The sequence below is a fragment of the Elephantulus edwardii genome, unplaced genomic scaffold (genome assembly GCF_000299155.1).
Source record: "Elephantulus edwardii isolate Elephantulus edwardi_28Jun2011 unplaced genomic scaffold, EleEdw1.0 scaffold00066, whole genome shotgun sequence".
Lineage (NCBI taxonomy): Eukaryota > Metazoa > Chordata > Mammalia > Macroscelidea > Macroscelididae > Elephantulus > Elephantulus edwardii.
In genome coordinates, this window is record NW_006399816.1 from 11,039,890 (window position 1) to 11,066,307 (window position 26,418).

Genomic DNA, 26,418 nt, shown 5'->3' on the forward strand with positions numbered 1-26,418 from the left:
TAATGCATAAGAATGATTGTATGAAATACAACGTGAATGAAGAATAGTGTGAAACACAATGTATATATGGACTTTGTAAGCAAACCAATATAAAATTTTTTAAAAGTACAATCATTAACTTTTTTAAAAATAAGCATTTGGAGAGCAATTCCAATGTGGTTTTAATTTTTGAAATTATATTTGTCTTTTGTGCTTTTATTAAATACAGAACTTATCTTTTAAGTAGTGCTTGTTGTGGAAAGAAAAGGAACAGGGTACAACACTGAAATTATATTCATGGGGTTTTTTTTAATTATTATTATTTTTGTGTGAGTGTACCGTCAAACCAGATCTGACTGGTACAGGAGGAGATTGTCCCTCTTTCCGATTGTCCCTCTTTCCCGGCAGAGCATTTGGTGGATTCAAACCATGCACCTATGGGATTGTAGTTGCAGCTCCTTGCCACTAGGCCACCAGAGCTCCCCAGGGTACCACATTGAACAAGTGCAGGATAAGGAATGTTTAAGTGATTGGGAAGCTGCAGCTCCACAAATGCCCAGCAGGGGGGACCTGGAAGCACAGTTTACAGTTTAGGAATTTTTTTCTCCCAACTTCTGAAGATACATTTTCAAAGAGTGTTTTCATGCTTCCTCATTCAGTGCGATTCCTTTTCACTCCAAATAGTCTATAGGAAGCTGGGTGGCTAACCCAAACCCAGTGCTTCTCTGGCAGATTGATCTCACCAGGAAACAAAGGGTATCCTTCTGTGTGATTTCCAGTCTCAAAAATCTGCTGCAGAGTGAGCTATGAGTCAGTTCTGATTCAATGACATTGAAAGAGAGCGAGAGATTGCTAATCTTAAGTATTTCTTCATCCTAAAACAACCAAAAAGGGGTGGGCAACTAGGGCAAATTTAGAAAATCTAGTCTATGGTATTAGAATCGATGTCTTTAAATTGTGGGGTTGGTGAAAAGTACTGAATATCTCACGGACTGTTTTTGATGTAGTGCAACCAGAGTACTCCTCAGAGCCAAGAATGGTGCAACCGCATCTCACATACTTTGGCCATGCTGTCAATTTGGCACTGCCTCCGAGCAGACATTTACTTTTCGTTCTCACACAACTGTCCCCAGCTGCGATTATGGTACAGCCACTGCAGAGCCATCACCCCTTTAATTCACTTTCTCCCCACTTCTGGCCTCTCCTGTTCATCTTCCACTGTTGCCTGCCTTGAATTTAATTGGTGCCAGTTTTCTAGGAGCTCCTTTTGAAAAAATGAAAAAAACACACCAACCAAGAAAGTCATTGGGTGAATTCCGACTCTTGGGGACTCTATTTGTTTTCAGAGCAGAACTGTACTGTACAAGGCTTTCTATGGGAGATTTTCCAGAAGTGGTTGCCAGGCCTTTCTTTCAAGGTGCCTCTGTGTGTATTCGAATTGCCAACCTTTTGATTAGCAGCGAACGGCTTCATCCTTTACACCACAGAAGGACTCCAAGTGCAATTTTAACAAAGACATGTCATTTCAGTACTGAACACTAGATGGCAGAATCAACCAGTTCTAGAAAATCTCCCTTAACTTGTTCCTCTGCACAAGGTACCATGGCAAAAGTTGCTATCAAGACATGTTCAAGTTTTATTATCACAAAAGTTAGAGCATAGCAGTATTACAGACTTCCATTTATAAGACAGTAGATGGTCTCTAGCCTCATGCTGAGGGCATAAGAAAAATTATCTGTAAAAGAAAAAATCTTCAACAGAAAAAAAATCCCAAAGTTATTTTCCCTAAGAAATAATAGCTATCTGAGAGTTTGACAATGAGTAATGAAGGATACAGAAGAAGGCTTGATGCCTTTGAGGCGTGGTGGTGTAGTGAATATATCATGGGCTGCCAAGAGAACAAACATGTATCTTAGACAAAGTGCGGCCTGAGCGCTCCTCGGAGGCAGGGATGACAAAACTTAGTCTCTTGTTCTCTCTAGGTTTGCTCCCTTTCCTATAGGTAACCTTAACACTGAGTTTTACTCCAGAATTGGCCCTGAACCCAGTGCCAGTGACAAAAAGGAAATATAACTGACAGCTAAGGAAGCAAAGGAGGATGGAGCCTCTGGGTTCAACCAGCCATCCCCACTGGACCCACCTGGGAAAACACTTTGCAGTCCAGAGGGGAGCAAATGACAGGAAAATATCTTCTAACAGAACAAGAAGGCAAGCAGCTTTAACCCAAGACCACCAGTAAGGTGACAAAGTGTCCTCCCTTCCCCCCTTTACATCTACGCCCCTGTTCAGCATGAAAAAGCCAGAGAGTTGGCATCCAGTTCCCAAATCAATAAGACAGTTGGTTTAATTACCATTGGAAAATGCTTGTCATTCCTCTGTAGCATCTGGTCCCCACTGAATCCTCATAATTTCCTTCACCTGCTCCCCCCACCGACCAAACTGCAGCTCTGCAACTGCATCCATGCCCATCCTCACCCTTCTGCCCCCAACCCTCACCTCCTTGTACCCCCAATATGTTTTACAGAATCAAAACAAACAAACAAACATGGCAAAGGAAAGGAAGACCTTCAATGAAATGCATTGTGAGAGTGACTGCAGCATTGGGCTCAAGGATGTTGGAGATGATGCAGTTGGTGCAGGAAAGGACAGGGTTCAGATATGTTGTTCATAGTGTCGTACTGGACTCAATAGTACCTAACAGCAATGTCTTGAATAAATTCTCAAGCAACATCTTTGGTACCAGTAGTCAAGAAATCAAAAGATGTATTGCATTAGGTGAATTTTCTGTCAAGGACCTTTCCAAGGTATTAATAAACAACGAAGTCAGTTTAAAGACTAAGGTGCAACTGATTCAAGCCATAGCCTTTTCAAGTACTTGTTATGTATCTGAAAGTTGGACAATGACAGGAGAAACGATGCCTTTGAGTTGGGTTGTAGAAGAATGTTGACTGTCCAGTGTCCTAACAATAGAACTAACAAATCTATCTTGAGGATGTGTAACCAGGATGCAAGATTGTAGCCAGGATGTAATCAGGGTGTTACCTTTGGAGGTAAGGATGGAGAAGCTTCGTACCACAGTTTTGGGGGATGTTGTTAGGGGGCCCATGTCCCTGGAAAAAGACATCATATGTAGAAAGGAAGAGCATTCGAGAAAGAGAGGAAACTCGTTAAGGAGATGGATTGACAGTGGCTGTTACAATGGGCTCAAGTGTATCAGAGATGGCACATGGTGGATAAGGTTCATTTTTCATACAGTTACTGTGAGTGACAGACAGGTGGCTGAACGGCACCTAACAGCAACATATCATGTGCCACTGAAACATCAGATGCTGTGTTCTACTTATATTATCACAAACATGAATATAAACAACCAAATTCAGGTGTACACATACACACACACATATACGTACACATGCAGGAGACAGACAAGCCATCCCATTTGATTTACAGCCTCTGAAAACCCACTGGAGGGTGAGCTATAAGTTGTTTCTGACTTGAAAGCAATGAAAGAATACTATACACAGTATTTGAAACCTCACAATCTGTGTGCATGTGTGTGTGTGTTTGTGTGTATTTAGATTATTTAGAAAATTATTTCAAATTCAGAAGCTATAAAGATAGGCTCATCTCCTGACTTGAAATAAATCCTTTGTGATAGGAAGAAACTGGCAGAAGTTATAATTATGAAATATTGTAAAACAGATCAAGATTTCATAGGAGGATTTAAAGAATTGCGATCAGATTTACTAAAAAATATTCAAGTTTCAGCAGATGTCTGACTAGATCAATAGCATCTGATGGATGTGTCAATGACACAGCACAAAAAAATCTATCCCAGTTCACACAAACATACACTGACGTTCTTTCAAGCACAGTTTTGAGAAAACATAGCTTATATCTGAAAACTAAATGCTTGAATCCAAGGTCTTTTTGCATCCATAATTATACTCAGTTCTTTTATTTCTGTTTCTTAGTGTCAAAATTCTATATTCTTTTTTAAAAATTTTGTTTTTAAATTGGTTTGCTTACAAAGTTTATATACATTGTGTTTCACAGTATTCTTTATTCACATTGTGTTTCATACAATCATCCTCATACATTATGTTTTATAAAATCAACCACCACTGGACCTTGCCCATAATTACCCTGTCATTTTGCCCAGATTCTTCCCATTTGCTTACCCCCCCTCCACCCAGCAAACTGTGCAGCCCTGTGGTTTCAGCCCTGCCTATGCTCACATCTTCACTCCTCTCTCCCCTTCCTTTAGTTCCTGTACATGTTTTCCTAGTTATCCTTCTATTTTCACAATAAAGGTCTTATGCAGTATTTTTCCTTATGAGACTGTGTTAGTTCACTCAGCCTAATGCTCTCCAGCCTCTCCCAAGTGACATAGTATTTTTACAAATTATTGCTCCTGAGTGCTGCATAGTATTCCATTGTGGGAATGTACCAAAATTTCTCATTCCATTTGGTTATGATTGGACATTTGGGCTGTTTCCATGTTCTTGTGATGGTGAATAATGCTACTACAAACACTGGTGTACAAATCTCTGTTTGTATCTCAGTTCTAATTTCTTTGGGGTATATTCCTAGAGTAGATGGGCCATATGAAGTTTCTATGTTCAACTTTTTGAGGAAATGCCAAACTGTCTTCCAGAGTGGTTGCAGCATTTACTCAGTCCTTTCAAACGGCAATCACCAACATTATTGGTTCCCTTTTCTTAGGCCATGTGGGTAGGTCTGTTCACAGGGCAAATATTTACTCCTGGCATCCTTTCAGGATTTGGCTAGGGGATTAGATCCATAATTGGCATGATTACTGGCACTTTTGCTGAGAACTATGAAAATAAAACATATAAAAGGTAAGTGAGGGGGAAAAGGTAAACTTTACATTATCAGGAGATGAGTTGAAAACTTTATAAAATGAATAAAATAAAGAATAAAATAAAAATTTTGGACACAACTGCATATTTCATAAATGCTGTAAAATGCTTGTCAAATGGAATATTTTTTAAAAAAATAAACATCTGCCAAAACTTTTACATTTTCCCATAAATCTTCTGGTATCCTTGTTTCTTCTTTCTCCTAACCCTCTATGAGATCTTCATCTGGCTTTTATGTTTTATGATTATAACTTCTGGAAATTTGTTTCTAACAATGACGAAGGATTAAATTTTTAAACCAAGTGAAACATTTTTAAGTAAAAATTCTTATTAAGGATCCCAAACAACAGTGGTTTTTCCAAGTGGTAAAGATTTTCATTTGAAGCCTCTTGAGAGCATTCAAATGCACCCCTGTTGAGTTGGAATATACTCATTGCTGACCTTCCAGAGTGTTTTTGGAGGCTGTAAACTGCACGGGAGGAGGCTGCCCACCTTTCTCCCTCGGAGACGCTGGGAGATCCAAACACCAGAAAGGCGCCTCCTATGGGTTAATGGCCCACTTCCTATGGACTATGTCACAAAAACTCATTGGCCTCCAGCACAAACAGGTTTCTATTTCACAATTTTAAATGCCACTGTATTTTGTTTATCTCTCAAAACACATGTGCTGGCATTAATGTGTGAGTAAGTCATGGCGGTACGTGTGTTAGAGTCAGTGAGACTGGCTCAGGACAGGGCAGGCTTCAGAGCTATTGCACAAAGGGCCGCTATGAGTCGCAGGTGACTCGAAGGTACTTAACCACAACAACAGTCATACAGATTAATGGAACAGAATGAGGAGTCTGGACACACATGCATAAGAGGGGATAGCAAAAGAATGTGGAAAAGGGGGACTGCTCAGTGACTGCGAAGGCACAGTGAGGAGCTGTCTGAGAAAAAAAAAAAAAGTCAGTGTGTATCCACAGCTCCTATCATGTTGTGTTGTTAGGTACCATCGAGGGCGACTCATAGCAAACCAATGAACAATTGATCTGCACCGTCCTTTCCTGAGCCATCTTCACCATCTCTGACATATTCAAGCCCACTGCTGTAGTCACTTGTCAACCCACCTGGATGAGTCTTCCTCTCTGTCTTCTTCCATCTCCCACTTTTCCAAGTAGTAGTAGCCTCTCCTAGCCAACATGCTCAAAGTCTGCAAGATGAAGCTTCATTGTCCTTGCCTCCAGGAAGCACTCTGGCTGCACCTTCTCCAGGACACACCTGTTTGTTCTTTTGGAAGTTCATGGGATATTCAGTACTCTTCTCCAACCACAGTTCAGAGGCATCAATTCTTCCTCTGACATTCTTATTCATTATCCAGCTTTCAACAGCACAACAAGCAACTGAAAAGTACATGGTCTGAGTCAAGCACACTCTAGGCCTCAAACTAACATCACTGTTCCTTAGTAATTTGAAGAGGTCCCTGACTACTGACTTTCCCAGTACAATACGTCTCCTGATCTCCTAACTGCTGGGACCAAGTGTACTGATTGTGGATTCCAGTAAGATGAAGTCATTGACAGTTCCAATCTTTTCTCAGTCTATTATGATCATGTCACCTATCAGTCCAGTGGGAGCGGGGGGGGGGGAATTTTTTGTCTTGGTGTTGAGATGCAATCCACATTGGAGGCTGCAGTCTCTGATCTTTTGCAGCAAGCACTTCAAGTCCTCCTCACTTTCAGCTAGCAAGTTTGTGTCATCTGCATAGAAAAATTATTGATGGGTCTTCCTCCAATCCTGATGTCACAGAGTTCTTCACAGAGTTCAGCTTCTCAAATAATTTGCTCAGCATATACACTGGGATAAATGCCAAATACCCAAAGACTCAAATCAAATCCACTGCCATAAATCAGTCCCAACTAGGGACAACCCTCCACCTGGTTTCCAAAGCTGTAAACCTTTATGAGAGGAGACTGTCCAGCTTCATTCTTGGAGCAGCTGGTGAATTCGAACCCACAACGTTTTGATTAGCATCACAGGCTATAACACACTACATCACAAGGGCTCCTTAAATTTCAAAAACATTAATGTAAAATGTAAAACTGAAAGTACAGACCTCCAAGGAAACGGGATTTTTTTTATGACTTCCAAGTATAAATGCTCTTTTGATGACACACAGTTGAGAATTATAAAATAGAAAAGTGCTAAATTCATCATTTAAAACAGGACCTTCTTTGACAAAAATAAACAAACAAAACTCTAGGCTATAAATCAAACTGTGATCTGAAAAAAGGGGAAAACTCAAAACTAAACAAAAACTCTGTCATTTACATCACACAAAAATAATCTCTTTGACTATATAAATAACTCCCACAAGTTAAGAGAAATATCAACAACCCAATAAAGAAATGTGCCCAGGATGTAAAATGACAGAGGACAAGAAGAGAAATATAAATGGTCTCGGGGTCAGAACACCCTGCAGGATAGGGTCTAGGGTGTGGAAGGTGAAGTAGCCAAGACTAGAAATTTAAGGTCCTCCTGAGAGTCGATGCCTCTTTAAATCTCACACCTATGCTCCTTCACTCCCTGCATAGTAGTCCAGGCCCTGAATAATTTTTACACAGATTAAACGATGCTTCACGTCACTAAAGACACATGCAGGTTGAGACTGGAGGAGAATCACCTTCGGATCCATTCCTCAGGTTGACAAAAAAGTCACTTATTCCTGGTGGGAGACTTGGTTGTTTCAACCCCTCTGGAGAGCCATGATCTCCTGAAATAACAAATGCATACATACTCTTGATTCACCTGTTAAGTATCTATCCTAGACACCTGTAGACATGTCAAATAACCTACGCTCAAGAGTACTTATGGACCTACAACAAGGAGAGAAAAATAGATGAATGGGACCTTCTAAGAATCAAATCCCTATGCACATCAAAAACTTTCCAATGGGGTAAAAAGGAAACCCACAGGCTGGTAAAAAATATTTAGCAATCACATGTCTGATAAGGGACTTATATCTAAAATGTATAAAATAGTCCTGCACCTCAACAAGAAAAAAGGTAAACATACCCAATCACAAAATAGGTTCAGGATATGAATAGACACTTCATCAGAGAAAACATTCAGGCGGCAAACAAAAACAGGAAGAAATGTTCAAAATCCCCATCTATCAGAGAGTTGCAAATAAAAACATCTATGAGATACCATCTCACTCCAACAACAATAACAAAGTTCAATAGGGCAGCAATCAACAAATGCTGGCGAGGTTGTGGAGAGATTGGAACTCTAATTCACTACTGGTGAGAGTATAAAATGGTACAGCCACTACGGAAAGTGGTCTGGTGCTTTCTCAAAAAGTTGGAAACAGAAATACTGTTTGGCCCTGCAATTCCACTGCTGGGACTATACCTTAAGGAAATGAGAGCCATAACTCAAAGAGATGTATGCACACCCATGTTTACTGCTGCATTATTCACAATAGAAATGAAATTGCAATAACCCAAGTGCCCATCAACAAACAAATGGATAGAAAAACTATGGTACAATTATACAATGGAAGAGTATGCAGCACTGAGAAACAATGAACTCATAAAACATTATACAATGTGGGGGAATCTGGAGGACATTATGCTGAGTGAAATATCTCAGTCACAAAAGGACAAATACTGCATAATATCACTGCTATGAAATAGGGCAGACATGGAGGAGTTAGGGAGAGAACGGGGAAAGAGTGGATAGATAATGAACACTGCATTAGAACACATAAGGTAAAGAAAGGAATGAAAGGAATATATGACTAGGCATTATATGTATGAGAACAATCTGGAACAAAGGGTGCATTGTGGGATTGACTGGGGAAGGGGGAAAGAAAATATACAACAATAAAAATATTTTAAAAAAGAGTACTTATGGCAATATTTCTTAGATGGTAAAAGATTGAGCACAACTTAAATGTGCAGCCTGACTAAATAAATTATGACTTGATTTTAGATATTGATGTGAAAATTCTTCAAGACATGTTAAGGAAGGAAAGTAAGTACAACTCAAAAACTCAAACCCATGGCCACAGAGTTGAAACAGACTCATAACTGACCCTCCGTTGGGTTTCTGAGGCTGTAAATTGCATGGGAGGAGAATGTCCATCCTTTTCCCTTGAAGTTGCTGGTGGATTCAAATCACAAGAGAGAGGCTTTGAATATGGAGCACAACTGACCATAGACTTAGAAACCAGCACTCCTAAACAAGGTACAGAACACTACATAAAATATATAACCACTGTTGTTCTGTGCTCTTGAGTTGGCAATGACTCATAATGACCTCTGTGTAACAGAGTGAAGCACTGTCTAATACTGCCATTCTCATAATCGTTGCTGTGCTGAGCCCATTGCTGCTGCCAGTGTATCTGTCTAATGGGAGATCATGTCAAAAACAAGGCAGAAACACACAAACTAGCAAATAATGGTTGTTCTGTGTGTAGGAGGAGGACAGTGCAGTGAATATGTTAGCTATAGAAAAATGTGAAACAAAGGATTTTAAATACTTTATCTTCAAATACACATTATTACCTACTTACACAACACCTCAGGATATGTTCCAAGGTTTTCTTAGCAGTATGCACAGTACTACTGACTACTTAGTTGGACCTGATTACTCAGGGATCTATGGTGGGTTAGTCCCTAGGGAGTCATGCTTCAAACCCAAAGGTCTGAATCCATTAGCTTCTCTGAGGAAGAAAGATGGGTAATCTCCTTCTGTATGATTCACAGCCTTGCAAGAGACATTAGAGGATCAGCTATGAGTTTTGACTTTGACAGAGTAACAGAGATAGACCTTCAATGAGACAGCTCAACATAGCGGTTAATACAATGCCCCCAAATGCAAAGAGATGGAAGGATGGCACAAGATCTGGCATTGCTGTCTTCTGATGTACACAGGGTCACTATGAATAACAAACTCTCATTCCAACTCATTGCAGTCAAGGGACCAACTCAAAACTGACCCCTCAGTGGGTTTTGGAAGCTGTAGTAGCTGCTTTAGAGAAGACTGTGCGTCTTTCTCCCTTGGAGTTGCTGGCGGATTCGAACCCGGAGAGGCACCATCTTTGGATTAGCAGAGCAGCTCCCTATAGTCTCAGCCACCAGAGCTTTGGTAAAGAGCCCTGGTGGTACAACTGTTAAGCACTTATGTGCTAAAAGGAATGTCAACAGTTCAAGTCCATCATCTACTCCTTGGGGAAAAAAGACCTGGACACTTGCTTCTACAAAGATTACAGCTTTGGACCCATTTGGTGGTTCTACTCTGACTACGGGCTCACTACAATTTAGAATTGACTCAACAGCATACAGAAGCCTAAAGGTAAATGGAAGATTGCTAATTCAAAGGTCATTGGTTCAAGTCCATCAACAACTCCATGCAAGAAAAGACCTGGTAAACTGTTCCCATACATACTCTGATATTTATAGAAGAAAAACCTGATGAGTAATATGTACAGAAAACACTATAGGACAGTTGAAGTCTTTCAGTAGGGTTTTTATGAGTCAGGATTGATGACTGAGAATTTTAAATGTGATGTCTCAAGTTTGGTTTCTTAATTTTTTAATACTGTTATAACCACCAAATGGATGGTTTCAACAAACAGAAATCTATTCTCTTAGAGTTTATGAGACTAGAAGTCCAAATTCAAGATGCCAGGTCTAGGGAAAGGGCCTCTCTGTCTGTTTGGTATGGAGGAATGTCCTTGTTTTCTTCAGCATCTGAAGACCTGGTGTTCCCCTGAGAGCTCCCTCTGTTTTGGTCTTCTCCAGTGTCAAGGACTTTCCTCATGTAGGGGCTTAGGAAACACTCCCTACTAGCCAGTCAGACTAAGATTGTATTTTGGTGATAACAAAAGGTCTCCCCTTCTCAGCTGGATTCCCACTTGTTTTTGTATTTCTTACTTTTTTTGTTAAGGTATTACATTTTATTTATTTTTATTTTCTTTTATCCCTAGTGACATAGAAGGTACTATAGGCTACACTCTAGAGGAACTCTCCTTAAGGCTGTGATGGCATTACCGAGTGTTGAATTCCACCACAAATCCTCCTACAACTATTTGGTTTATCAGATCACAGGGAACCATTATAAAGATTCTTTATACATACTTTTTTTTTGGGGGGGGGCACAGTTCTATCTATAACACTGAAGGTTGCCATATTTCCTTTCCCTTTCACATCCTTACTTATATTATCAGGCTCTACTTGGGCTTAGCAGTCTACACTAAAAAGTCTGATCCCACTTTGGTATTTCTAGTAAAGAACATGAGGTGATTCAACAAGAATGTGTACAAGCACCAGAGGGAAAGGGGGCTACTGCTCCCCTCGGCCTTATTAGTCTGAATAGAAACTGCATGGGCTTTCCATACACAGCAGTCTTCTGCACTCCTGAGGCTGTATTATATGCCTGCAGAACAATATCCATGCTGATGACCTGGTGCACAATGGGAGATGCATGGTGAGTCTGGAGTTTTATACCATTAACGGATCAGACTGAGATTTTAGTCTGGGCTTGGTTTAACTTAGTGCCCTTGCTAAGGAAAGGGTGAGGCAGGGCAGGAATTGGAGTGGATTGGGATGGGGATACAATATTTCTCCAGCCCAGAGAAAAGTCCCCTCATATCTCTGCCCCAAATAACAATCACTTTGTTGTTGTTAGATGCTGTCTAGTTGAGTACATGTCAGGGTGACCCTATGAAGAGCATACATGAACCTTGGCCTATTCTGTGTCATACTCAAGACCTCTCCTATACTATAGCCATTGTTACAGACATTGAGTCAAACCATCTCCTCGCGGGTCTTCCTTCTTTAACTGACCCTCTACCAATCACTACCCCTGCCAAGGCAGCTAGATGCTCAAAATAATTCATAAGTTTCCCTTGGGGGCTTATTATGAATTGCTGGGTGGTAGTGCAAGTGGCTAAAGGCACTTGTGTATGGAGCATACAATTAATGGTTCTCACCAACCCAAAAGTGCCATGGAAAAAAGTCCTGGTGATTTGCTTCTAAAAAAGGTCAGCATCTTGTGACCTGTGGCGCTGTTCTACTTTTTAACACATGGGTCACTGTGCGTTGGGCATGATGGCAATTTTGGGGAGTTTAGGGGAGCATTCCTTTAGGAAGCTTGAGGAGAAGAGATCTCCTCTCTTCTGAGGAGGAGGTGGGAGGTTCTGGGGATATCCTACCTCATTCATCAGTTATACAATGAGAGATTCTGGCTGATCCCCAAAGTTCATTATCAACCTATTATGTCAACCAGTCTCCAGGGGAGGCTTTCTGGGCCTAGACAATAGCTAACTGGAAGGCTTTCTACAATTAAGGTCAGCAAGTGTTGGAGAAGTGTGGGTACCTGGGAGAACCAAGAATGGCCCAATCAAGAGGGGACCAGATAAGCCCAAGGACAGAGAGTGGAAAGAGACATAAAACTGTAATTGCAACACGTATCTACTTCTTAACACTTTGCAAAGGTATTGCATGTGCACGCGTGCACACACACACACACACACACACGCACGCACGCACACACCCAACACACACACACACCCGTTGGTTCATCTCTCTTTCTCATCATGTTTCCTTTAGATGAAAGAAATGTCCTTTCTTTAGATACTGTTCTTTAACACTGTAGCTAACACATATCCACATCCCCACCTACTCATAATTTCTCTACCCTATTTAGTTCATGTTGTTTAAGACTTGAAGCACTTACTGATGAAACGGAAAGACTTCAGTATGAATTCCACCTCAACATGATGAAAACAAGATTCTCGCAAATAGACCAATAATTAGCATGATGATAAATAGAGAAAAGGTTGATAAGTGTCAAAGATTTCATTTTATGTGCATTTGTAATTAACATTCAATGGAAGAAGCAATTAAGAAATTAAACATACCATAATGGGAAAATCAGCTGTCAAGGACCTCTTAATGTGCTAAGGAGCAAAGATGTCATGTTAAAGAGTGAAGTGTGTCTTATCCAAACTATGTTATTTTTTATAACATGTTATTGCTGTTAGGTGTTGTCAAGTCAAGCACAACTCATAGTTGTTGAGACAAAAGCCTCAACATTCTTGCCTCCAAAGAGCACATCAGCTCGGATTGCAGCAATCAAGTATAAGCTGAATGGCTGTTTCTGATTTCATTTACAATCAGCTATGGGTGGGAAGCCTCTTGTTTAGGCAAACAGGATCTGGTGGGTGGTCCTTGGTATATAAAAGTCAGTTGGGTCCGAGGGCCACAGGCCAAAGGGCCTGGTATTAATTGTGCTTGGAGAGAATGTTGTTCTAAGTGATAAATCACTTGTCTGTCAGTTTGCTGTACTGAAAAAACTTGGGGTTGCTATGATACTGAAATCTGTGCCACTCATGTATCAAATGCCATAGGGTTTCCCATCGTGGAGAGGTTTTGGTAGAGGAGCTCCCTGATTAAGACTGACTAGGAAACAGGATGAGCCATCTACTTCCTAAATAACAGGCCTTTGAAAACTCTATAAACTTCTATAACATAGTTACTGTGAAAAGACTGAAGAATTGATGTCCTTGAATTGGAAGAATTGGAAGACTGAAGAATTGATGTCCTTGAGTTGGGACGATGGTGACAAATATGTACTAGACTATGAACTGTCAAAAAGAATGAATAAATCTGTCCTGGGGAAAAATGCAACCAGAATGCTCTTTAGAAGTGAAGATGATGAGACCTCAGCCCACATACTTGTTGTTGTGTTGTTATCGCTATGAGTCCCACATACTTAGGGCATGTTATTAGGAGGGCCCAGTCCCTGGAGAAGGACATTGTTCTTAACAAAGTGGAAGGTCAGAGAAAAAGAAGAAAACACATAATAAGGTGGATTGGCATAGTGGCTATAACAGTGGGTTTAAGCCCAGCAGTGACTGTGAAGTTGGCACAGGGTTAGACAGGATTCTGTTCGCTTCTACATAGGGTTGTTATCTCAGTCTGGTCAATGGCACCTAACAACAACAGTTTCCTTGTAATGAACTTTTTGATCACTACACTCTCCAATAGATATCCACGTTAGACATCTGCATGGCTTCATCTTCAACACCTAACCCTATGAATGACAGGGAGTAATCAAGATGATTTGCTTCCGTAACTAGTATTGCCATTACTTAGCTTTCTAATGAGTAGTTATTTTAATGTGTATTAGTTATTCAATCTAATAAAGTCTTTTTTGGAGGGGTGGCTAGGCAGCATTCTTCATGAGTGAATAAGAATAACAAAAAGTAGAAAAGAAATGAAACATTATCTCTCAGTTTAATATTTCAAGAGGCCCCGGGAACATGGCTTGGGCTCATTTTAATGTGTATTCTTCATCTTATTCTTGATTACTTTCAGGAAAGGCAATTTCACAGCCAGTTTCTAGCTTGTTCATCCACTCAGACATTTCAGAAAAGAAAACATGTATCTAACTGTTCAAATGTGTTAAGTATTCAGAATTCAAATATGCATAGCATTCTATTTCTTTTCTTTGGGATCTCGGATATTTATCAAAAGAAATATCACATAATACAGGCATTGTGACAGTCATAGCAGAAATTATTTTTAGAACACACTTTGTTAGGTGTAGGGAACACGGAAGGGAGTCACAGATTCAGAGGAAGAAAGTGTCCCGTGGGCTCTGAATTAAAGTAGCTGAAAAGCTCTCCACCTTATTTAAAGACTGAATCAGGCAAATGCCTGGGGGTGGACAGAGAGAGCCATTCTAATTATTCTCTCGGTTTTCTTTCACTCAAAACCAATAAGCATCTAAAAAAGTCCAAAATGCAGGGGGCAACAACCATAACAATAAAGCAACTTAGGGGAAATGAACAGGGTCTGCTCTTTTGGTTCAGAAAACACAATGGTGTTCGTAAAGATGGAGGTCATACATCTATCGTTGTTGCCATCAAGTTGACTACAGCTCACAGCGACCCTCAGAACAACGTATCTGAACCCTGCTTTATCCTGGGCCATCCTCATCACCTGTGAATACTTGAGCCCATTGTTACAGTCACCTCCATAGGACAGAGTGAATTTTCTAAGCTGTAACCTTTACAGAAGCAGACCGTCCCATCTTTCTCCCATGCAGCAGATGGTAAGCCCAGCATTGCCATCAGCAGCTAAGCACTTTAACCACTGTGCTACCAGAGTTCCTGAAAGAAATTAAAAGCCAAACAGCCACTGAGTCAATTCCAACTCGTAGCCACCCTGTAAGCCAGAGTACAACTGCTGTAAAGTTTTCTTAGACTGCATTTTTTTAAAATTTCATTTTATTAATTTTAATGAACATTTACAGAGATTTTGGATTTCCATTCATTCATGGTTGCCTTTTTCTCCCTGTCCACCCCACCCCGCCCCCAGTTCGTTCCTCTTTGCAAAGTAAAAGAAAAATTCCTTCAGTTGGTATACAATCACACCCCCCAACCCTCCATCCCGGGTACATTCCACTATGCAACCTTCATTCTGGACTCTTATGATAACCATAATATATCACTTTTAAACTGTTCTCTCCCTCATCTGTTTCAATGCACTATACATAATTTGTCCAATTTTTCTCAGTCTCACCCCAACTCAGATGCCAGTCATGTTCTACAACAGCGGCATTATACAGTATTTGTCCATTTGTGACTGAGATATTTCACTAAGCATAATGTCCTCCGGGGTCACTAATTCTAAATAATATTTCATGAGTTCCTTGTTTTTCAATGCAGCATAGAATTCCATTGTGTGAATATACCAGAGCTTCTATATCCATTCGTTTGTTGATGGGCACTTAAGTTGTTTCCAACTCTTTGTTATTGTGAAGAAAGCCACAATAAACATGAGTGTGCACATATATGCCTGGGTGGCAGTTATGGTTTCTTTAGGGTATATTTCCCATAAATGAGACTATAATTTGTAGCAGCAGACTACTTCATCTCTCACCTTCCAATGAGTTCAAACCTCTGAAATTTTGTTATACCTGCATGCTTTTAACTGTACCACCAGAGCTCCTCTGACAGAAATCCAAACACTCCCACTGCTGTCTACTAAGAATCGACTCAACTCACTGATCCTCCATTGGGTTTCTGAGGCTTTACAAGGTATGAGAGGAGATTGCCCATCTTTCTACCAAGGAACCTCTGTTGAATTTGCACCACCAGAGACTCAGCCTCTAGGTTTGCAGTAAAATTCCCTATGGACCATGCCACCAGAGCTCCCTTGACAGAAATCAGAGGCCTGAAAACACAGACACAAGTACGTATACAAACACACACACACACCCCTCCACTGCCCCTACCCCTGATTATATTATTCTTCCCAAGTCAGGCTGGGGAACTACTGGTCCATCATAGTTATCTGTGAACATGTGGAAACAGTTACCTTTCATTTACAGAATAAATAAAAACTTGTCAGCTGATGGGTCCTAATTGAAGCCAAGTGGTGTCCCAGCCAGGGCAGCAGGTATCAAAGCCCACACTGGGTATGGTGAATCCTGTGATGTGGGAGACGCCCCATGTGGAAGGCGATGAGTGACTGAGGGATGTGATGTGCAGAGTGACAGCTGGAGGGCCAAAGGCGGGTCCTTTCTCCTCCACAGAAACTACCACAGGAACATAAGCTTTCAAACTTTCTTAGGCTCTTCCATCCTTTGCTCTGAAGAGACTCCAAACATTCAGCATGAACAAGAGAGAAAACAAGATGAGGGAGAAAGAAGCATGCGGGGAGCTGCCAAGAATCCTCCCCTGACCTTCAGGCCTCTGAGTTCTGGGGGTGTGGTCCAGGGCTTCATTCTCTTGTTTTATCTGAACCCATGTGATATCCAAACTCAAAATAAGAAAGCCCAGGCAGCGTTGAGACTAATTTCCATTGCAAAAAATCCAACATTTCAAGTCCAAGAGTATTTTAATTCATTTAAACATTTACTTTAAGAGCAGGCATTTTGCTATGAGTGAAAGCCCTGGAATTGTTCCCAATATCACAGGGGGAGGGTGTTAATGGAGGGTGAGGGAAACAAACAGGTCCAATAAAGTAAGGGCAGAAGAATAGAAAAGGCACATGGGTCAATGGAGGTCGAGTGAGATCGGGGAGGGGGGGGGGTAGAGGCTTTAGTGCAGGTCCACCAGCTAGATAGAGATGCACAGGACAGCAGGCCACAGAGCTCTGAGTGTATTCCTAGGAAAGATGACCAGGAAGCCTGGCCTGGGGAGGGATGTGATTCAGCACAGCTTGTGCTGGTGACGCCTGGGGGTTGGTAGGAGACAAACAATAGAGGTCCTGGGCTGAGAGGTTCCAATTCAATTCCACAGGCAATACTGAGCCATCCAGAACTTTAAAGCAAAAGGAAGTCATATTCAAATTTGCCTTTTCAGAAAGTCCATCTGTGTTTTGGAAAGAGGGAGTAAAAGAGGGAATAAAATCAGAAGAGGAAAGAGGCAGAATGTATGGGGTTTTCTTCTAGATCATATAGAAACTTTTTTCTATTCCAATGAACAGTTCAATCTAAAAAGCCAATATGAATTATAAACTTCTATGCAGCAGTTGGAGTTCCTGGATGGTGTCAGTGATTAGTGTCACTCGTTGAAGATTAAAGTCCATCCTGAAGTGCCTTGAAAGAAAGTCCTGGTGATCTGAGAGGAGCCAGCCATCAAAAGCCCTCAGGAAGGGGAGCTCTGGTGGCCTAGTGGCAAGAAGCTGCACTGCAATCCCAGAGATATGCGGTTCGAATCCACCGGATGCTCTGCCAGAGAAGGAGGGGCCATCTCCTCCTGTACCAGTCAGATCCAATTTGACGGTACACACATACAAAATAATAAAAAAATAAAAAATAAAGCCCTCAGGAGCTCTACGCCAATCTGCACAGGCTCACGGTGGGCTGGAATTGACTCAGCAGCAGTGCCAATTTACTGTTTGGGGTTTTTGGTTTTGTTTTTTTTTTTAATGTAGCACCAGTGTTTAAGCTTAGATGATGACTGATTAAAGGTCAGCAGTTCAAGTCCTCCAGCAATTCTGGGGGGGAAAAGGAAGGATTTTATATTCAGAAAGGATTTACAGCCTTGGTAATCCCCTGGGGCAGTTCTACTCTGTTACAGCATCTCTATTAGCAGAAATCAACCCAACAGTAACCAACAGTGTATATCAGGCTCATATACTAGTTTAATCTCCACAAAAAATGCTGTGTAAAAGGGGTTTATGAATTCCTATTTGACCGAGTGAATGTAAAGATAGAGGAATTAATATCATTTTGTACATATAGCAGTGTTGCTCTACCTTTTAAAGCAAAGGTTGGAAGAGGAGCAGGAAGAATGCAGACGTTTGATGTGGCTGGGTAATGCAAAAGGTTAATCACTCAGCTGCTATCCAGAAGGCTGGCATTTTGGATCCACTCACAGGAGCCTTGGAAGAAATGCCTGGAGGTTTACTACTGACAGGTCGGCCACTGAAGCCTTTGTGGAGCATAGCTCGGCTCTGGCACACGGGATTGTATAGAGCTTTGCACAGACAGCAGTGCCTGGCACAAGGTTTCTTTGCAGAAAAGGCTCCTTGCTAATTTGCCTCTGCTCAAGCATCTACCCTCTTTGAGTTGTGGCAGGAGCTTCTTTATTTCAAGGTACTTCTTCAAAGACCGTTCCTTCACCACCATAGGGGGAAGGAGAGTGGGTAGAAGTAGAAGGTGATTCAAGATCAGTTGAGCCTGGAAGCCTGAGGTCTTAAAAGGCCGAACTCCATGGAGCTAAGGCTACTTTCCTCTAGTACGTTATTGGAATAACCCTAGTCTTTCAAATGACTGCTATCCTTTATACCTGCAAAGTTTCATTTCTTTTTATTATAACGCAAACTCAACTCTTTACCTTTGGGTTGGATCAACTCATAGCTGACATTTCAGTGGGTTTTCAGAGGCTATAAATCACACAAAAGGAGAGTGACCATTTTTATCCCTCAGAGCAGCAGATTTGAACCACTTGCCTTTGGATTGGCAGTGCAACTCCTTATCCACTAGGCCATGCTAGCCAATTATACTGTGGAGAAAAGAATACATGCACCTCAAACTATGATTTTTTTTTAATTAAAAGAGTTTAAAGCAGAGATAATTTAAAAAAAATTACAGAAATTATTATTATGTTATTGGCTTGAGTGCTATTTCATCCTCATAAATGACAATTATTGGGCAGGTCTGGATCAACAATTACTGTACCGCAGGGCCTCTCAAAAAACTGGCCATGCATTCCTCTTTGGTGACTAGTGGGAAGCATTTGGGATATAAAAAGAAAAATCTCTGTCGGTCTCTGATGAAAAAGGCAGAATCTCATTATCTTGCCTTTCGGAAAATACAGAATACCTATTCACTGTGCTCCTTAAATGCCTATGCGTGTGTTGTCTTTAGCCTAAGGATAACACTTGGACCTCCTTGAATCCCAATCATGAAAGGAAATGTCACCCGGCATTGAGGGGCTGCACAGGGACCCCTATTTTCCACACCTCTCCTCATGCTCCACCAATCCATAGCTCACCAGCTGTCCTCAAGTTAACCCCAGCTCAGGGTAATCCTGTGTGCCAGAGCCGAACTATGCTCCACGAAGGTTTCAGTGGCTGACTTTTCAGTAGTAAACTTCCAGGCCTTTCTTCCAAGGCTCCTGTGAATGGATCCAAAATGCCAGCTTTCTGGTTTGCAGCTGAGTGATCAACCTTTTGCATTACCCAGCCACGTCAAGCATCTGCTTTCTTCCTACTTCTCTTCCAACCTCTGATCTAAAAGGCAGAGTAACTCCATCCATGGCCACGAGGGGGCGCTTCTGTCAGCAGGCCTGGGGACTTTATTTGGCTTGGTTTGAAGAGGGCGTCCCCCTCCCCTACTTTCCTTTTGTGGGTCTATCTCATATTCTTCTTTAGCACTTGTCACCTTTTATTACCTTTTGTTGCAGGCCTGTATTGTTATTTTAACTTTATGTGGCCAAGAGAGCCTTTCTGGAATGATTTTAGACTCAGACACCCGCATCAGAGAGAGAGCTGTCCTCTCAGCCATAGGTCAGGGAGGTACAGATACCGACGTGAATTCTGGGCTTGTAATCAAAATATGCAGAAAAAAGCACTCTGCCCTTTGAAAGTTGCAAAGTAAACAAAACTGCAGCCTGGGAAGCAAATGTCCTTCTGATTATTTAAACTGGAGTTCTAAAGAGGACCGGCTAGTGAGTGGTTCCAACAACTTCAATGAGGAAATCTCAGGCAAATACACAGAAAAACACATAAAAAGTAATGTCAAAGTAGCCCTCCAACATCAGACTCTTATTAATATACTCACATCCTGGGGAGTGTTTGTTCCAGACCCTTGGCGATTATCATCTGCAAAGTGTGTTGGCTGGCGCTCTGAACAGTTTTCACCAATTACTAAGAAACTATACTCATGTCCCTGTAAGTGCTTGCTTCTCTTCCACATCATCAACACAGAACACTTAATGCAGCTCCAAGAATGCACACTCCAACCTCCGCAGGAAGAGAAGATTTCATCTTCTTTCCAAGTCATGTCACCATTCTTTATTTTCCTCTCTGGTTCTTTGTGAGCTCCATTTCCATCACAGTGTCTCTTAACACCTTTCTACACAAAGAATGCTTCACAAACCAGCGGCCTTGATACCACCCTTGAGCTTGTTGAAAATGCAGATTCCACACCCCTTGTCTGGCCAGTTGAATCTGACTCACAGAGATCCTACAGAAAGGTCCAGAAGGTTTCCAAAGCTGAGATCGGCTACAGGAAGAGGCGGCTTCATCCTCTTCCCAAGGGGCAGCTGGTGGATTCAAACTGTTGACGTTTGATTTACAGATGAGTGCTTAATCTGAGGTACCGGGTGACCTGTTACCACCACTCCTAGACCTCCTGAATCAGACTCTGCAATTTATAAACTCTCCCCTGCCCTGTGATTCATACCACAGTGTGAGAACACTGCTCCAAAAACCAACATGAATTTTACATAAAAAAAAACCTTAAAACTTTTTTTTTCCATAGAAAACTTACATACATTAGGACGCATTTACCACTGCTATACTAAGTGTCAGGATGCTTCGGGGTGTGCCAGGCCCTGCCAGAAGGCCTGAAGGGCTAGGCCCTGCTGTAAGACCTGTAGGGCTAGACCCTGCTGTAAGACCTGAAGTGCTAGGCCCTGCCATAAGGCCTGAAGTGCTAGGCTCTGCCGTAAGGACCTGAAGAGCTCCTGATTCTCTACGGCATCACAGGATGTGGGCACCATCCTCCTCATTCAAAACAAGAACACAACAATTTCTCTAGTGCCATATAGTTAGTAAGTGGATTTGAACAAAGGCACTCTGACTTCCGAGGGCATGTGTTAAATCACTGCATTACACTGTTCCCCAGCAGTACTCTCTGGCAGGAAATATATGTTGATTTGGGACCAGAATGAAAAAGCTAGGCTACTTTGCGGTCCTCCAGCTCAGACTAGGCAACATTGAGAAGAAGAGACTGAAGAATCCAAGTCCTAATTGAACACTGAGAACACTGGGACTCAGAGAGAGGGAGGTGCAATCAATGGCCTTCCCAGAAGGAGTGGAACACTGTAGGCCAGAAGACGCTGCACTTCCCATCTCATCCCTGCCTCTTCCCCGAGGCACCCCAGTTCTTCTGGGCTTTGTTCTTCCCAGACACCTCACACACCTCTGATATCAGATCAACAGCTACTTGATTTCTTCACGTTGACTCAAATATAAGAATTGCCATCCTGCATAGGGATAAGTTATTATCGAGCCTATTTAACACCTCTTCATCCAATGCAAAGGTTCATGGTTCCAATCCACCTGCTGATCTGCAGGGAGGAAATGGGCAATCTCCTTCTGTGCAATTTATTCCCTCTAAAAACCTCATGGACGTTAAATTAAGGGTCAGTTCTGACTCAATATATACAACAATAAAAAACCGACAACATATTTCTTAAAAAAGGAAGGGAGATAAAAGCAGAGAGGAAAGGTAGGCACTTACTTATAAATTATTTGCAGATACTACAATAGCCATAATACCAAGCCTTGTAGCAATTTTTATTCCAAGTATAAAAGGAACTTTCTGTTTTTATGGCCAGAGAGTTCTTTGATGAGACATGGTCCTGAGATCTATTATTAATGAAGATAGATTCTTAGCCTGCACTCCAAAGAATCATTTACCTACTAAAGTCTCAGATTCACTAATGTATTTATAGATGAAAGGGCAGTGAAAGTCTAACTGCAAATTTTCTGTACTATGGAATTTGTTCCATCTCCTCCAAGACACCTATTTTTAACCAAATGGACCCTTCTGTCAATGTTTAGCATCCCACAAGGATCTTCAAGTCCAGAATGTTTGCAGAATGCAGGGCGGGAGTTCCTGGAACGGACTTCAGACGCCCAAGGAGGCTGAAAACGCTTCCTGTTTAAAGTACAACTTGGGCTATAAAAGGCACTAAACAACTCTGATTTGGAAGCCTGCCCCATCTGGTGGGAGGCAAGATAAACTACGCTGTTCCCTAAATGGTGCTCTCACAACAACAATCACTTTTTGACTGGACAAACAATGCCCTTTCCGTAACCTCCACTTCAGAGGTAAATAAAGAACTTCTGACTCAGAACTAAGGAAGACCATGGTGCCCATTCTGAAACACATGGTATAAACATAAGTCACTCAATATATGTAATGCCCAAGGGAGATATGGTTACTTCCAAAGATAAAAAATAAAAGTCACACTTAGGTCTGACCAAGCTGCCATCTTAGAATGCTTCTCCCAGGGCCGAGATGAGGGCTGAAGAGGAAGGAGCAGGCTATCCCTTGGCAAACAAGGCAGTCAGCAGCCACAGATCAAACACCAGCAGAATTCCCAATGGAATCGGGTACCACAGGAAGGAAGTGGGAAGAGTGCTGGGGATACACAGTGAGAAGTTCTAGCAACACCATGAAACAAAATGAAGGGAAAACCAACTTGCTCTGTACACTTCCACTCAAATCATAATGAAACGTTATAAAAAATAATTCTTCCAGATACCCTGGTCCAGGGCACTTACCTTGCACTGCCCAGACACACAGATGGCTGTGCCGTTCAGGTCACACGGAGTGCCATCAATGACCTTCTCAGCTTGTCGCACGTAGAAGCGGTAGCCCATTGCTTGGCAGTTCAACTCACACTTTCGATTGCCCTTCACTAGGGAAACAAACAAACAAACAAACAAACAAACAAAGATGAGGTATAAACGCTATCACCTCATAGCTACAATCAGCAGATTCCTCTACAGATTTTACTGAGATAAAATTCACCTAATTTAGAATTAAATTCTTTGGCCATTTCCTAAAATGTACGTTTCTCTTTTTTTATTGTGATAAATATGCATGCAACAAAACACTTGCCCTTTTAACATTCTTTGACGTACAATTCGGTAACATTAATTACACTCACCATGTTCAACTATCACCATTTCCTGCTTCCAAATAATACAAGCTCGGCACCACCACAATTAAAGGTGAGAATTATCCTTGGCATGATATATTTCCAGAACCTAAGAGAGAGCTGGGCCAAGCACACACTGATATTTTTTAAAACTGCAGGTCGAATGCATATACAGCATATACATGCATATACAGCCATACACACTGTGTTTTGGGGCTCTGACTTTGTCTGAAAAATATGCTTGCTGAATTGGGTAACACTGACTTTTTCCTACACAGCATAGTATATCATATTTTCCCCAGTGTGGCTGCCTGACTGCTGTAGCAGCAAACCTTTTCTATTCCAAAGCCAGAGAAAACTGCCAACAGGAAATAGCAGAGAACCTCTGGGACTGCGAGGTTCAGGGAAGACAGAGCGATCTGTGTACAGACTCCAGCTTTACCTTGGAAGTCAAGAGATCTGATTTCTTGCCCTGGCTGCCCAAGAGATAAAAGAGGTGATCTTGGAAAAATCAATGAATATGAAAGATGGTAGCACCTGGGAATTATCAAGTCATCACTTCAATGACAAAAAAGTGCAATGAGACAACAGAAGGAAGTGACAAGGTAGTGGCAAAAGTAATCCTTGACGATAAGCTTTCTCTTTCCATCTATCAAGACCTGGCTCTCTCACTGCTGAGATCTGAGCTATGTGAAACAACACTGGGGACTGTCCAGGTACATGGTACTTTAAGCAGCTCACTGTCTTACCCACTCTTACTCAGGGCAAGGGTTTGGGGTTTTCACGTCTCTAGGCGTCCTCCACAAACCCAGGTGACTCAGCAGTTAACCACTTGGCTGCTAATTAAAAGGTCAGCAGTTTAAACCCACTGGCTGCACTTTTGGAGAAAGAGGTGGCAGTCTGCTCGCTTAAAGTTTCTTCAATCTTGGAAACACTATGGACAGCTGTATTCCACGGTTTTGGAATTGACTTGAAGGCAAAGAGTTTTTGGTGGGCTTCCTCAAAACGATTTCTATCCCTTTTGGATGGTTAAAATTTTATTTCTTAGTATTTGCAACCATAACCATAGAAGACTATTCTGAGAATAAACACATGGCTGAACAGAAGGCAATCGGGATAGGAAAGAACCACCAAATAGCAACATGACAATAACCCAGAAGAATAAGGTCAAGTCTAGGATAGTGGTCTACACCAGTCCCTAGTCTGTGTGATTTAGATGTGCTCCTGCCTTTTCAGATGTGTTACAAGGAAAGGGGGAGATCTTAGTAGACAACTGGAACTTGAGGGTAACTGAATCCCTAACGAAGTTTCCTACAATCCGCTAGTCCTTCTTGTAAAGTCAGATGAGGACTTTGCTGTTGCTGCTACTGTTCATTGTGACAACTGACTTATACCTGACTCTTAACAGGTGTTCAAAGGTTGTAAATCACAGAGGAGGACACTGCCCAGTTTTCTTACACAGAGCCGCTGGTGGATTCGAACCACCTGTCTTTGGTTTGGGAGTGCATCTCCTTACCCGTTAGGCTACCAGAACTCCCTTAACAACCTTTATAGAACCTGCTTACATTTTCATGTTGCTTATTCACTTTTACACTCTGTGTAAAAATACATTTGAAAAGCTCCGGGTTAAGGTTTTTTTCATGAATAGTCACTTCATTCCGGGTTGGCTTTTTTTTTTTTAAAAAAAGCTTTGATTAAAATAACAATTCTGATAGTAGAAGATAAGTCTTTAAACAAATCCTGTAATGGTTTCATTAGTATAAAAAAAAAGAGGGCAAAGGCCAGCGGTGAGCTTAAGGAATGGAGTAGGGGCTGTGGGTACAAACTTCGTCTCCTGTTTATCTTCTTGTTTTACTCCCTCTCCGCTCTCATGCACATCTCCTCTACACTGAAGGAAATGCTTCTCAAAATGTGGTCACTGGACCAGCAGAATCAGCATCACCTGGGAACCTGCTGAAACTGCAAATTCTTGGATCTCCTCCCAGACCTTCTGAACCAGAAACACTCAGGCTGGAGTCTAGTAACCTATATTTTGAGTCTAGTAACCTATAGTTTGACAAACTTTCCAAGTGATTCAGGTAACACACCCAATTTTGAGGATCATTTCTCTTAAAAAAAAAAACAAACAAGCAAGACTTGCAGAAGCCGACTGATTTTTCTTGCTTTGAATCAACAATAGTAAAAACTCATATCTAAATGTAAAGGGTAATACTGCATTCTTGCTGTTTGCTGTCAAGTCAATCCCAACTATATAGTCCCTCTGTATGACAGAGAGGAACTGCTCTCAAAAGGTTCCTGAGACTTTAATCCTGATGGGAGCATATCACGAGGCTTTTTCTCCAGCAGAGAAAGGCAGCAGTCTGAATCCACAAGCCATACCATATAAGAAAGATGCCTATTTCCATACAGATTTATGGTCTTGGAAGCTCTATGGGACAGTTATATTGTCCTAGAGGGTCACTGTGAGTTAGAAATTATTTTATTGCAATGAGTTTTGGCTTTTCCAAATGTGATGGAAAAGCACCCACAAAGCTCAACAAAATCCAAGTAGGATAAACTAAAAAGGATTCTTACCAAGGCACATAGTCAACAAACTGCTGACAGCCAAAGACAAAGGAAGAACCTTAAAGCAGCCAGAAAAAGAGCATGTGGCAAGATAGGAACTCTCATACATGTTAGTGGGATTATAAATAATACAACCACCCTGGAAGGCAATTTAGTGTTTCCTCAAAAAGTTGAGTATAGAAACACAGTATGACCCAGCTATTCTATTACCAGGAATATACCCCAAAGAAATTAGAACTGAGACACAAATGGAGATTTGTACAATGTTCATAGCAGCATTATTCACCATTGCAAGATCGTGGAAACAGCCCAAATGTCCAAACACAACTGAATGGATTGAGAAATTGTGTTACATTCACACAATGGAATACTATGCAGCACTCAGAAGCAATGATTTAAAAAAAAATAATACATAACTTGGGAGAGGGTGAAGAGCATTTTTGTTGAGTGAACTAATTCAGTCTCATAAGGACAAATACTACATAAAACCGTTATTGTAAAAAGAGAAGGATAACTAGTAAAACATGTATGGGACCCAAGGGGATAGGAGTGGGAACAAAGAGATGAGGATGGGTAGGGGTGAAA

The 26,418-nt window shown here is 41.4% G+C and overlaps 1 protein-coding gene across 1 annotated transcript in view; it reads right to left on the reverse strand.

The window, feature by feature from the left end:
* Positions 1-26,418, reverse strand: part of THSD4 (thrombospondin, type I, domain containing 4) — an 868,930-nt gene that overhangs the window by 464,470 nt on the left and 378,042 nt on the right. The window contains exon 6 of the mRNA XM_006888339.1: positions 22,889-23,025. Coding sequence (XP_006888401.1) covers positions 22,889-23,025 — 137 coding nt within the window. The remainder of the gene's footprint in view (positions 1-22,888; positions 23,026-26,418) is intronic.